We start from the raw sequence: 13,231 nt of genomic DNA on the forward strand, positions 1-13,231 counted from the left end.
CTGGCCTTTAACAGAAGCACAAGTTATTTTTTAAAATTTGTTGTTTTTTAATGGGGGAGAGGGGGTGAGCCTGGTTTTCTGCACCTTGTGTACTAAGCTTGTTCATCTTATTGCTGAACCTTAGGTGTTGCAGTGATGTTCTTCCTGTAGTTTGCTGTACATGTAACTCTACCCGTGGTTTACATTTGAAATATAGTTTGACACTGCCCTGTGGTTTACATGTCAAATAGTTTGGCTCTCCCTTTAAATTAGTTGTCCAGTATCGTACGATTTTGTTCTGTAGTTTATACGTCTAATACAAGATACAATACAACTCTTCCCTGTAGTTTAGTTTTCTAATGCAGTATGACTCTGCCTTGCAGTTCACTTGTTGAATTTAAAGTGACACAACTCTTTAGTTTAGGTGTGTAGTACAGCGTGACTTTGCCCTGTAGTTTACCTGTCTAATACAGTCCTGTCAGCATTGTGTTAACTGGTGAGTGAGAGCCTCCAAAGCTGGTTTTCATACAGAAATGAATGGGAGGGGTGTGAATGGCCAGATGGGAGTATCAGCGGCTGCAGTTCTTCCAGTTCCTCAGCACCGGCTACAGTGAGTGTCTTGTCTGAGAGTGTCTGGTTTTAAGTAAAGCTGGCTGAAAATAGAAGACAGGAAATGACAGCAGTTGCCAACAGTACATACAAAAGAATGCGTTTGGCTGCTAATCACCTGGCTTCATCTCTCTAGTTCAGCTGTAAATAATAGAGACTGCTTCTCCTGGGTATGGCTGTAGGCTGACAGAAGTTGTTTCCCAGAATATTTCTGTAGGCTGATAGAGACAGTTTTTCTGAATAATGCTGTAGAGAGAGGCTGTTTCCCTGAGTGTAACTGTAGACAGAGAGAGGCTGTTTCCCTGAGTATAGCTGTAGGCAGATAGAGATTGTTTTCCTGTAGCTGTGGACTGATAGAAGCTGTTTCCCTGTAGCTTTAGGCTGATAGAGACTGTTTCCCTCTAGCTATAGGTTGATAGAATGTTTCCTTGTGGCTGTGGGTTAATAGAACGTTTCCCTGTGGCTGCAGGCTGATAGAATGTTTCCCTGTGGCTGCAGGTAGATAGAATGTTTCCCTGTGGCTGCAGGTTGATGGAACGTTTCCCTGTGGCTGTAGGTTGATGGAACGTTTCCTTGTGGCTGTAGGTTGATAGAATGTTTCCTTGTGGCTGCAGGTTGATAGAATGTTTCCCTGTAGCTGCAGGTTGATAGAATGTTTCCCTGTGGCTGTAGGTTGATAGAATGTTTTCCTGTGGCTGTAGGTTGATAGACTGCTTCACCATGCCTTTAGGTTGATGGAGACTGTCTCCCCTGAGTAGTGCGGTAGGCTGATAGGGCCTGTGGTTTAGAACGTGTCTTAAAGACTGAATTGTGTGGTATCCACTGTCTTTAATGCACCCACTGGCAGCTAAGGAGAGACCACCCACTTTGCCATCACATATAAACAGACCGCCAAGTATCAAACACAGCAAAAGCAGAATCTAGGATTTCTTCATTTTGGCTACAGTTCTTCCCTAATTCGCTGCTCACTGCTGGGAGAGAGGGAGGAGGGAGGAGAATGACCTGGAGGGGAGGGCAGTTATGTCAGAATATGGGTATAGGGTACATACATTCCCCTAATGCAGTTTTAGGCCCCTCATTATGGTATTATACATACTAATGTTTATAGTAATATCAATTTTCAGTCACTTGGCTGATGGCTGTGCTTAGAACTGCAAACTTCTGGGTTTTCTGTAGGGTTAGGCTTTAGCTCTTTGTAGTTGACCCATCATTTACACTTGTTTGTTTTCATTGCTGTTTTAGTCAGTAATTATGTTGTGAGATTAATACTTTCCAAGGTAAACACTGTAACTACTGTACAACATTGAAGTCTATGTGGTCATGTTTCCCTACTCAAATTATACTTAATGTATTCAGTAAAACATGAATTACATATTTATGAATTCATCTAATGGATGTCCTCAGCTAGAACATTGAATACATATTTAATGCATTTTGATTATAATGATATGCTATAGCCATGTATACATATCAACACATCAGTGCTTCTAACTTAAAATAAAGAATAAAGTGTATTAATTCCATATTTGGCAAATAAGCAGCTAGATGTGAAGCCTTTTTTTAACTTGTAGCATAAGAGTGAGGTATTACATCAGTGGATAACTGCTTAAGGTGTTTATGAGTCACAGCAAGCCAGGAGGAATCCTGCTTACTAAATTTCACTAAATTTTACTCTCAGAATTGTAACTTTCAGTGCTAAGAGGTTTAATAAATGTGACACCAGATATCTCTGTATCTGTGTATGCAAGTTTCTCTCCATTTCTCACTCCCTCTCCTCTGTGTCTCTCTCCATCCCCTCTGTCTCTATGCATAGTATCTCTGTCCCTCCCCTATCTGTATTTCTCTCTCTCTCTCTCTCTCTCTTCCTCAGTTCATTTCAGTCCAGTTCATCTTTTTATTCTGCTTCTTTGTTGTCTTTTTCTCTTTTTCTCCTCCTCTTGGGTTCTGTTTCTTTGCTTTCTTTTTTGTAGGGTGGAGTTTCTGTTTTTATGGGGTGGGATATTGAGGTTTTGTTGTTTTTCTTTTTTGTTCTCGTTTTTCAGAATGAATTGTGTCACCTCTGCCAGTGAGTACCGATGTATGTAATGCGATGTGATGTGATGTCAATAAAGTGGGGTAAAAGCTCAGACTCTCTCTCTCTCTCTCACCTTCTCCCTCCTCTCTCTTTCCCTGTCTCTCTCTCTCTGAAAGGCTTGTGTGACTCCCCTTTGAAAGGCCTGTGTGACTTACTCTCTGAAAGGCCTGTGTGACTCCCCCTTACTGAAAGGCCTGTGTGACTTCCCCTCTTTGAAAGACCTGTGTGACTCCCCCACTTTGAAAGGCCTGTGTGACTCCCCCTTAATGACAGGCCTGTGTGACTCCTCCTCTCTGAAAGGCCTGTGTGACTCCTCTCTGAAAGGCCTGTGTGACTCCTACTCTCTGAAAGCCCTGTGTGACTCCTCCTCTCTGAAAGGCCTGTGTGACTCCTCCTCTCTGAAAGGCCTGTGTGACTCCTCCTCTCTGAAAGTCCTGTGTGACTCCTCTCTGAAAGGCCTGTGTGACTCCTCTTCTCTGAAAGGCCTGTGTAACTCCTCCACAGTGTTCGGGTGTAATCCTCCAGCTCGTTGTGAGCGTGTGCCCCTGCTGCTCTTTGATGTCTTCATCAGCACCGGGATAACACACATCACCTTGCCTCGCTCGCCCTAGTTAATTCCATTACCCTCCTCATCAGCTGGATAACTGACTCCACCTGCCACTCTCATGCTGGTTAAGTCTGATTCCAACAGCATTTCACACCCAAAAAGCCTGCTGGCTGAAACCCCCCCCCCCAACCCCCCACCCCCGCCCTCGCCCAAATCCCCAGAGGGACAAGTATAAATTCAATCAGAGCTGTAACATGCTCTTCACCACCCTGAGGATTAGTGAAACGTGTGTACCGGCCCCTCCGGCCCTCTCGGCTGCTTTGTTAAGATTAATTAGTCACTGGATGGAGCTCTGCTTCACGCCGCTGTCTGTGAGAATCAGGAGCTGATCGGTATAACGCAAAACTGAGCCCTGTTTGCTCCCCCACATGTAATGACTCTATAAATGACTCGATTCAGCCAGCCTCTCGGCAGCCATGTTGGGGAGATAACAAGGCTTGTTCTGACAGTTAAAGGAAGGAAGGATGGACTGTAACTTTACAGGGCCTTTCATCTCCATCCCCACTAATGATTGGCTAATGAGCTGAAGAAAGAAAAAAATCTGATGATGGTACAGCAAATTGCCTTTTTTGATAAATTGCTTAATTTACATTTTTCATAGGTGGTTTGCAAAACGATATTGTTTTAAACATTGGCAGGTCATATTCTTAGCTTAAGTTGTATGTAGCACTGGATATAGTATTAGCCAACCAGCTGAATTTGTTAATACATTTCTACTATGTGTCAGTGATAAGTCCATGGTCCTTCTTTCACAGTCTTACCAGAATGATGCTGCTCATGACCAGCATTTCTGAGCCACGGTCCTGTTAAACGGTGGTCGTCAGGCAAGAAGGCTGTGAATGTGCTGTTGTGACCATAACCGCTGTTCAGTTTTTGTGTTGACCTCCACATAGTGTAGGTTCCTGGAACATTTCTCTAATCAGATATCATTTGGCACATAAACATAGCCAGAGGGTGCATTGCCCAAGAGACGCTGTTCTTTAATTGCAGTCACAGCAATTACACTTTCATTGTTAAAACAAAGCAGGTGTGCGTACGGTTATTGCCATTAATAACCTGAAATGTCAAGAATAAAATAGGCAAATTAAACCAAATAAACACCCCGGCTGCATAATGTGATTGCTTAACTGTTGTGCACAATCCGTTTTCGACACCCTGGGGTGGCGTCGCTTGAGCCCCCTCACCTATGGCCCCAAGATTTGGGGGGAGGGGCGGTGGTAGAGCAGCATGTATGGTTTTGGGACTGGTCCATGAGCACCCTCTCTGCAGTGGCCTCGCTGGCAAGATCTCATCGCAGTCCGGTGGAGGCTGACGTCCTGAACAGGGGGGTGAGGGAAGGAGGGAGGAAGAGAGAGAAGGAAAGAGAGAAGTACTGTACAGAGAAAGAGGGACAGAGAGAGAGAGAGAGAGAATGTGCCGAGAGGGTTTAATCACATTAGTGTTTCAGAGAATCGCTGTTCGGCAGAGGAAGACATTCTGCATTTTTCCCCTAATCTCCCATTGAACAGGCTTCCAAAAGTGTCCCTCTCTCTCTTTTTTAACAAATTCAATTGACTTGGCTGCATTTTTTCCCCCTGCCCGAATGCTATTTGTCTCCTTTAAGAGACGAGCACATGGACGCTGAATGCGCAGCAGTGGTCTGCTCTTGAATGGTGAACTGACTGATAAATTGACTGATAGGGGGAAAATTGGGGTTAATTGCGAGTGGAGTGAGGGACAGGCAGGTGTGAGCTCGTGCCCTGGAGCATCTCAGGGCCCAGGGGCTGCACACTGCTGAAGCCCTGCCTCTCTGCGATTGGGCCTGCGGGGGGCGCTGGTGAGGTCACTGCTTTTTTCACCTGTACCATGAGGGAGGTGACACATTGACACGTCCGTGGGTCAATGGCCACCACAGCAACCTACATGAACCATAACTCACCACTGCGAGTGAGAGAGAGAGAGAGAGAGAGAGAGAGAGAGAGAGAGAGAGAGAGAAAGAGAGGAAAGGATAATGGATAGGGCTGACTGAGTTTTGACATGAGTAGCTCTTGTCGGGCTGTCCTTTGTAGGGGTTGTTTTGCTTCCTTTGGTCCAGACTCAGATGTTCTCTTCTGTCTGAGGGGTGGGGGAGGGTGAGTCAGTGCTTTTGCATGGTGGTAAGGAGCAAGGCTCGTAACCCCAAACGCCATTGGTTCGATTCTCAGATGGGGCTGGGAAAAGGCTGTGCTCCAGGGCCATGACCTGCCTCAGTAAATATTCAGCTGTGTAAATTGATAACGTTATTAAGCTATTCAAGCCGCTATGGATAAGAGCATCTGCTAAGCTACTGTAATGTAATGTAATGGGGGGCGTGGGTTGCGAAGAGAAGATACACTGAGGATTCATAGACTGGGAGTGGGAACGGAAATCGAATGAGACTGCTCTGCTATGCGCTGCAGGTTTTCTCAGACAGTCTGTCCCGTTCAACCGCATAATGACCCAGTTTGTTGCTGCACACAACAAAAATGCATTCCAGCACAGTCCCCCCCCCCCCCCCCCCCCCCCCCCTTCCCCCAGCCCCTAACACCGCTGTGTGAGCGTCACATGTCCCAGTCATTGGCGGGAGCTGGCTGGTATGCCGATGCTCTGACATTGGGGCCCTCGCCGTTGGTGCGGGGTCACATCGGCGCGGCTTGAGGGTTAGCAGTAAAGCGCAGAGCGTCATGTGACTCACGTAAGGCTACAGCGCATGCTGCAGTCGCGCGCGGTATCCCACGGCTCGCCTCGGGCTAAATTCAGCCTCCCACGGCTACCCTAGCAAGGCAGATGCTTGTGTGTGTGTGTGTGTGTGTGTGCGTGACTGCAGTAAACTCCTCATTGCTTTTCCTTATTTGAGATGTTGTCCTTCTGGGACTGTATTGGGGGTGGCGACTGTGTCGGCGGTGGATTTGTCCCATCATGCAGCTGTGTTGTGGTGGAGATTAAGCTCCGGGTGGCGATTGCGTCGTGGTGAGACTGCATCGCCTTCACTTCGGGGCGTTGTGGGGATTGCGGTATGGTGCAACTGTGGTGTTTCTGGGATTCTGTTGTGTAAGGTGATGGGAACAGGGAGAGCCCCTCCCCCCCCGCCTCCAATGGAGCGTGTTCAGTCCTGCTGAGTCCTGCCCGTGACTGTGCACAGGATATTACCCGCTGCTGTTTATGTTTGGCGACAGACACATTCCGTTCCACCGGGGAACAAATACATACCAGGCCGAGCTGCGCCGGCCCAGCTTTGCTGAGGCCTTTCCGATGTGGCTGAGCTTGAGTGAAGCAGCCTGTGCCGTCCCCTGACTGGTCAGTTGGCCTGTCAGTCACTCCTGAAGCAGAAGGCCCCTCCCTTTCCCCTTCTCCTGAAGGAATGTATTAGGAAAACTGTAGATAGGCCGAGGGTTGTCTGGAGGTCTGTCCAGCGGATTCTTGCGTTCCTTTTTGGGCACAAAGCTTGCATTGTTTTTGGGGGCCATTTCGTGGCAAGTTTGTCTCCCACCCCCTTCTTTCTCTATCAGAATTTCTTGGAAAAATTCCCCTCCTAAGGCCTGTCAGGCTCAGAAACCATGGCAATCGGCGACCGGGCAAAGGTCAAACGAGTGTGAAGATGTGGCTTCCTCCCAGAACCGCACGGGGCCTGTTTAAACACCACCATGAGTATCACTTTATTTGTCTTATGTGGAGCCGCTGTGTGGAGCCTCCAGCTTGAATTTGAGAGGTTGCCAGATGAGGGATGAGAAGCAGGTCCCATTCCAGATATCGCCTCTGCCTTTTTCCCCCCCCGTCAGAGCTGTGGTTCTGTAAACTGGAAACAGTTCAATCCGAAGTAACATGTGAATCCACTCCACAAAAAAGGCAACCGGAGATTCCGTGGATTCATTCCAGCAGTCTGTACGTCAGTCAGACTAAAATGCCTGCCATCCACCAAGCTTGGATTTCTGCTAAATGGTTGATTCGTCATGCCGTGCTTTCAGTAATTGCAGAGTGCCGCTTTGGTGAGACCAAACTTATGTTTTGCATGATTAGTCACTGTCAGGGAGGTCCCTTGAATGAACCACTGCACCACTGGGTTTGGAAGATAGTGTTGTATGAAGCTGACTTTTGTGCCCTTCTGCTTTCTCGCCTGGCATCTTGTGAATGTTTTAAAAACGTTTTGAAAACGTCGCTGAACATGTGTGTCCCTTGTCTCTCCTGCAGCATCTGGCGAGGGCTGAACGTGAACTGCGTCGACAGCTCGGGCTACACGCCTCTGCACCACGCCGCCCTCAATGGACACAGGTAGGAGCACCCGCCCGAGGGGGGCCTCTCACAGTCTGTCTGTCTGCCTGTCTGACCCAGTGAGTGAGTGGGTGAGAGAGAGGCACACAGAGAGTGAGAGAGCGAGAGAGAGCAAGAGAGTGGGAGAGTGAAAGAGAAAGAGAGAGAGGGAGACGCACAGAGAGACATAAAGAGCGAGAGAGAGAGACAGCAAGAGAGTGAGAAAGTCAAAGAGAGAGAAACAGAGAGATGGAAAGAGGAAGAGAATGAGAGAGAGAGAGAGAGAGAGAGAGAGGGGGGGAGAGAGCAAGAGAGTGTGTGTGAGAGAGAGAGAGAGAGAGAGAGGGGGAGAGAGCAAGAGAGTGTGTGTGAGAGAGAGAGAGAGAGAGAGAGAGGGGGAGAGAGCAAGAGAGTGTGTGTGAGAGAGAGAGAGAGAGAGAGAAACAGAGAGATGGAAAGAGGAAGAGAATGAGAGAGAGAGAGAGAGAGAAAGAGCAAGAGAGTGTGTGTGAGAGAGAGAGAGAGAGAGAGAAACAGAGAGAAGGAAAGAGGAAGAGAATGAGAGAGAGAGAGAGAGAGAGAAACAGAGAGAAGGAAAGAGGAAGAGAATGAGAGAGAGAGAGAGAGAGAGAGAGAGAGAGAGAAAGAGCAAGAGAGTGTGTGTGAGAGAGAGAGCTGGCTCCATGTATGAGAACCGAGCACTCTGTTTGGATGTGCGAGAACGTCAGGCTTTCAATCGCCTAACTTGATTTACCTCCAATAAAACGGCAGGGATTGATGTTTTTTCTCACCGCATCTCTGTCTCTGTCTTGGCGGGAATTACACTGACGTGAAAATATTCAGCGTCTCAGGTTTGAAAATCAGTAGTTTGAAAGGCATTTATCATTTTGATTCATTGGCGCTCTACAGGTGAGCTTCTGCCTATCTCTGACTCTAACTCATTACTCTGCAGCCTCCAAGCCCTTATTATCACCTTCCAAACAGTTCATGTTGCAGTGTAGCCGGGGGCTGCTTTCAGTAATTAAATGTGTGTAGATAGTCATCTGACTCGTTAAAGAAAGATGATAAATGTCTGGAAGATGTTTAAAGAAGCTGTTGAGAGAAAAAAAATACAGTTGCTCACGTCAATGTTGTCAGAACTGGAAAAGATTGAAATCATTCAGCTGGAATGATAATATATATAATATATGTACATTTGTATGTGTAAATATATATTCATAATGAGGACATGGACAGCCAAAGTGGGATAATGGGAAGAGGAGAGTGAGTTGGGGTGAGAATGAGTTGGGGTGAATTCCATTTCAATTCAGTCAATTCAATAATTGTGTTGGTATTCAATCCATGAATTGAAAAATCACCCTTCATTATCCATGAAGATTGTTCTATCATGAATTGAATTTCATTTAATTCCCTGAATTACCTAAAACTTAAATGGAATTGATCCCAACTCTGGTATGTATCCACTCTTAATTTAAATAGAAGTAGGACAGTGGATACCATGGCTTTGTGAACGATACCCCTGGCTCCAAGCTCGAATCATGCCTCAGGAAGCCATGACAGTGCATTTATAGTGTGGAAACGGCTGATGAATCTCACACACACACACACACACACACTGCAGGCCTGTCCTCCTCGGACAGAGCCTGCCGCAGAAACGGCGCGGCGGGGGGAGCGGCCGTTCCGGGTTGGTTAACCTCGAGCGGGAGTGACGAGAGAGAGCGAGAGAGAGAGAGAGAGAGGAAGCGGCCTGCGGTTCGTTTAGCGGGTGGGCTAATTAATCCCCTCCATGCAGAGGATTAAGATTCTAACTGCGGGCGTCACTCTGCTGCAGAGCAGCATGTTCCCGCCCCGTTTCGGGGGTAATTATCTGGATTTTCGCCCTGTCTTGGGTGGCAATTATGTGGATTTTCTCCCCCCAATGTGGGACTTTCACTCTTCCCCCACAAGCCCGCTCCCCATACCCCGACACAAATACTGTTTATTGCTCAGAGAGCGGGGGGAAAGGGAGTGAGTTTATATCCCCTCTTCTGTGATTTAATTCTGAGATAATCACATTATTAAGTGTGAAAGGGTTGTGAAATGCTGCCGCTGGGTTGGAGGGAACATGGGGAGTTTGGTCCAGATTGTGGTTGGGTATAAATATGCCTTGTATGTCTGCAGTCAAGAATGAATGGTTTGTTCATTCAGCCACAGGCCACCTTCTGTCTGTGCTCGATGTCCTTAAACCGATGTGTTCAAGAGTGGTGATGAGAGCAATGAACAGTCCATTGTCTCTGATGACTGTTCTGGAATCAGTACCAGGGCGATGCCATTACTTTCAGTAGCGAGGTGAAGTATTGTGTTTCTGATGGCTGCTCTGGGATCAGTCTCAGTCCTGCTGCCTTCACACCAACCCGAAAGCTCATGGTGGTGTCAATACCTTATCGATGACTCATGGCTGAGACCTACAGACATCGCCTCCTGGTGGTGAACATTTTCCTATTTTTTGTAAAGCCTGGCTTTGGGGAGCTGTTCCAATATTTTATTCATATTTCATTTCAAATATTCATTGAGGAAAGCTGTGTGAGAGGGAGCTGAGGGATTTGTCAGCCATCTTCTGTGATGTCAAAGACCAGCCACCAGGAGATAAGTGCTGGTGGTGATTTTTGTACAGAGGAAGGGGACCATTGAAGGCCCGGTGTGTTTGAAGATGTTGGTTTACTCTCTGAATCTCCAGCTCTCGTAAGGAAGGCCTCTTGATCCCTCTGTAGTGAGATGTGAGTTGGCCCTCATGTCCACGAGGGAACCCAATGATTAGTCATGTCTGATGCACGGTCGAGAGCCTCTCACATCTGAACTGAAGGTGACACTGAATATCCGATTATTTGAACGTTTGACTGCGTGATCGCTAACAGACCACCCAAATCAGCACTCGAGTGCTTGCTAATTTACGCAAGACGAAGAAAAACCCAGGGTTTTCACTCACTCTCATCAGTATTCATAACAGAGAGAAGAACCCAGCAGAAATTGACATACAATTAGCCAATGTTGTTAATTTTCCCTCCTGAAACTGCGAGGCAACGCAGATCTCTTCCCTGAATTAGCCATTGTTTTTGCAGTTTCACACAGTTTTCGGGGAAGAATGAGCATGCCTCTATTATGCGAATAGTCTTTTTTGGGAACCACATTTCTGAATATCATTTTAATAAAAAAGAACATCCTTAGTCCACATATACGCTCTTAAGATCAGTTCTGTCTGCATGCGCCCTGTTCCCTTATAGCTGTCTTAGGACTAAATAAATGGATCACAGGGCATATAAGATGGATGCCTTGCAGGTCCTGTAGGAGGGAGACGGCTATGCAGATAAATATTATATGTCATAGGATATGAATGGGCCGCAGCGGCCCCACTGGGGGTGACTGAAGGATCTGTATCACTGTCCAATCAGAGCCTGGGTGGAGAGTTCCCCTGGCGTGGAGCGGGGAGGGAGGCGATCCCTTCCCGTGGGGCAACCCCGCCCCCCTGCGCAGGGTCAGGAGCGTCGGAGTGAGGGCCGTTTTTAAGCAGCGAGGATGCTCTCCCCGCCTGAGCGCCGCATTTAGCCGTTCTATCTTTGTCCGAGTGAGTCACCGAGGGGGTTTTCTCTCCTCGTGCTGCCGCTCTCTCTCACAGCCAGGCAGTCTTTTCCCTTTTTCGCTTTTTTTCTGTTTTTTTTTTTTTTTTACAGTTGAGTTCTTGCTGAAGAGCCAGCTGTCACTGCCGATGATGTCACGCGCTTGCCGCTGTGAGAAGGAGGCAGGGTGTGTGTGTGAGGGAATACCCCATGGAATGTGTTTAAACTCCACCTCACCTGCCGTGCCCAGCCCCACCCCTATTCTTTTATGCCCGCCTCTTTCCAAACCCTGCCCTGCCCCACCCTCAGCCTCAGACTCAACCTGCCTGTATATATATATATATATATATATATATATATGTATATATATATATATACACATACATAAATGTTCATGTAGCTGGTATAGGGAATGTCACACCTGTGATGAGTGCAGTATGAAAAGACAAAGGGATGTGGTGGTGTTTAGCTGCTGTGTAGCTGCTCTCTCTGGAAACCTCTTGGATTTTTCTCTCTCTCTCCTCTCTCTCCCACTATCTCTCTCACTCTCTCTCTCTGTCTCTCTCATTATCTCTCTCTCTCTCTCTCTCACAGGGACGTGGTCCTGAAGCTGCTCCAGTACGAAGCCTCCACCAACGTAGCCGACAGCAAGGGCTGCTTCCCCCTGCACCTGGCGGCCTGGAAGGGGGACGTGGAGATCGTCCGGATCCTCATCCACCACGGGCCCTCCCACTGCAGGGTCAATGAGCAGGTACACACGGGGGGGCGGGGTCAGCGAGAGGGTGCTCACAGAGGGCGGGGTCAAGCGGAGCTGGATCAACAATGAGGCGCTCAAATAGAGGCTGGGTTTTGGAGCGGGGTCAATAAGAAGTTACTTATAGGAGATGGGATCATTAGGGATGCATCAGCTACAAGCTACAAACAGGTCATGTGGGTGGGGTCTGTGTCCAAACACACACAAGTTGAAGGAGCCACTACAAAGTGCATACAGGGGGTCGGTAAAAGTCTCAGCACTGTGTATTGGAATAGGGCCATGGAGCAACCAACTACCTGATTTCTCTATCTGCACCTCCAGGTGTACTATTGTCTTGGCCCTGCATATGCTTATTATCCTGTTGGGGACTGTAGCACTGTAGGCTAACAGCTATTGTGTTCCCTCATTTGTTTACCAACACCAGAGCTCATGACTGCGAATGTGTTGCATTGTGAATCGGCTACCGAGCAGCGCTTGCGGTATTTGTGCCAGACAAATTTTGTTTGGTGTGAATTTAATGCTATTCCATTTTGTTTGGAATGTAGTTTTTTAATGATGCAATTATCGAGGTGTTCTGCAGTTTTGAGGGGTGGGGGGGGTGGTGGGGGGTAAGGAGTCTTAATGCAGCGCCCGGGGAACCTCGGCTTTGCTTCAGCTGCGGTGGCGAAATGTCATGTTCAACCCACTGCGATTTTTCACAACTTTAATAAGCACTGCTCCGCTATTTCATCGGCTAATGACCGAGTTAATATCCGCAGCAATTGAATTAAATATATGCACTCTTAGAGTACTTTAGTGTGATAAATAGTCCCTCGCTGACTATAAAGCATTCTTCTTTGTGAGGAGCAATCATCTGCGTTTGCGCTGCCAGTGATGGTTGTGATGCTGGGGGAAGCTTGATAAGGGTGTGCCGTGTCCCAGTGTTGGCACTATGTAGTGTTGTGTCACACATTAGGCCATTATTGTTCACAGCCAAGTATAGACTCCATACTCAAAGGATTCTATTCGCAGACTGGGTCAGGTCAGTATTGCTCACAGCACAGAATGTAGTCCTTCATATTCCTGCCATTCTACTCACAGTTAATCATATAGCGCTGGGTTTTCCAGTCATTCTGCCTGCATTTTGCAGTGTGGGATATTCCAGGTCATTCCTGCTCACAAACATAACTAGGGTATAATGCTGGATACTCCAGTGACTATGCTCAATGGGATACTCTAGGCCATTATTTTGCACACCCAAGGCAAGAATTTAGTGCTAGATGCTCCAGTTAATCCACTCATAGTTTAGACGTGTGGGATATTCTAAGTCATTAATATGCGGAATTTAGACTAGAAGATAGTGCTGGATACTCCAGTCTATTTGCGCCTCA

The 13,231-nt window shown here is 47.3% G+C and overlaps 1 protein-coding gene across 5 annotated transcripts in view; it reads left to right on the forward strand.

The window, feature by feature from the left end:
* The window catches only part of LOC118770441 (ankyrin repeat and sterile alpha motif domain-containing protein 1B-like), a 199,911-nt gene that overhangs the window by 48,095 nt on the left and 138,585 nt on the right, over positions 1-13,231 (forward strand). For all 5 annotated transcript variants that reach the window (XM_036518106.1, XM_036518103.1, XM_036518104.1 and 2 more), the window contains exons 2-3: positions 7,455-7,535; positions 11,702-11,858. In XM_036518106.1, the coding sequence (XP_036373999.1) occupies positions 7,455-7,535; positions 11,702-11,858 (238 nt within the window). The remainder of the gene's footprint in view (positions 1-7,454; positions 7,536-11,701; positions 11,859-13,231) is intronic.

This window comes from Megalops cyprinoides, chromosome 23 (genome assembly GCF_013368585.1).
Source record: "Megalops cyprinoides isolate fMegCyp1 chromosome 23, fMegCyp1.pri, whole genome shotgun sequence".
Classification (NCBI taxonomy): Eukaryota; Metazoa; Chordata; class Actinopteri; order Elopiformes; family Megalopidae; genus Megalops; species Megalops cyprinoides.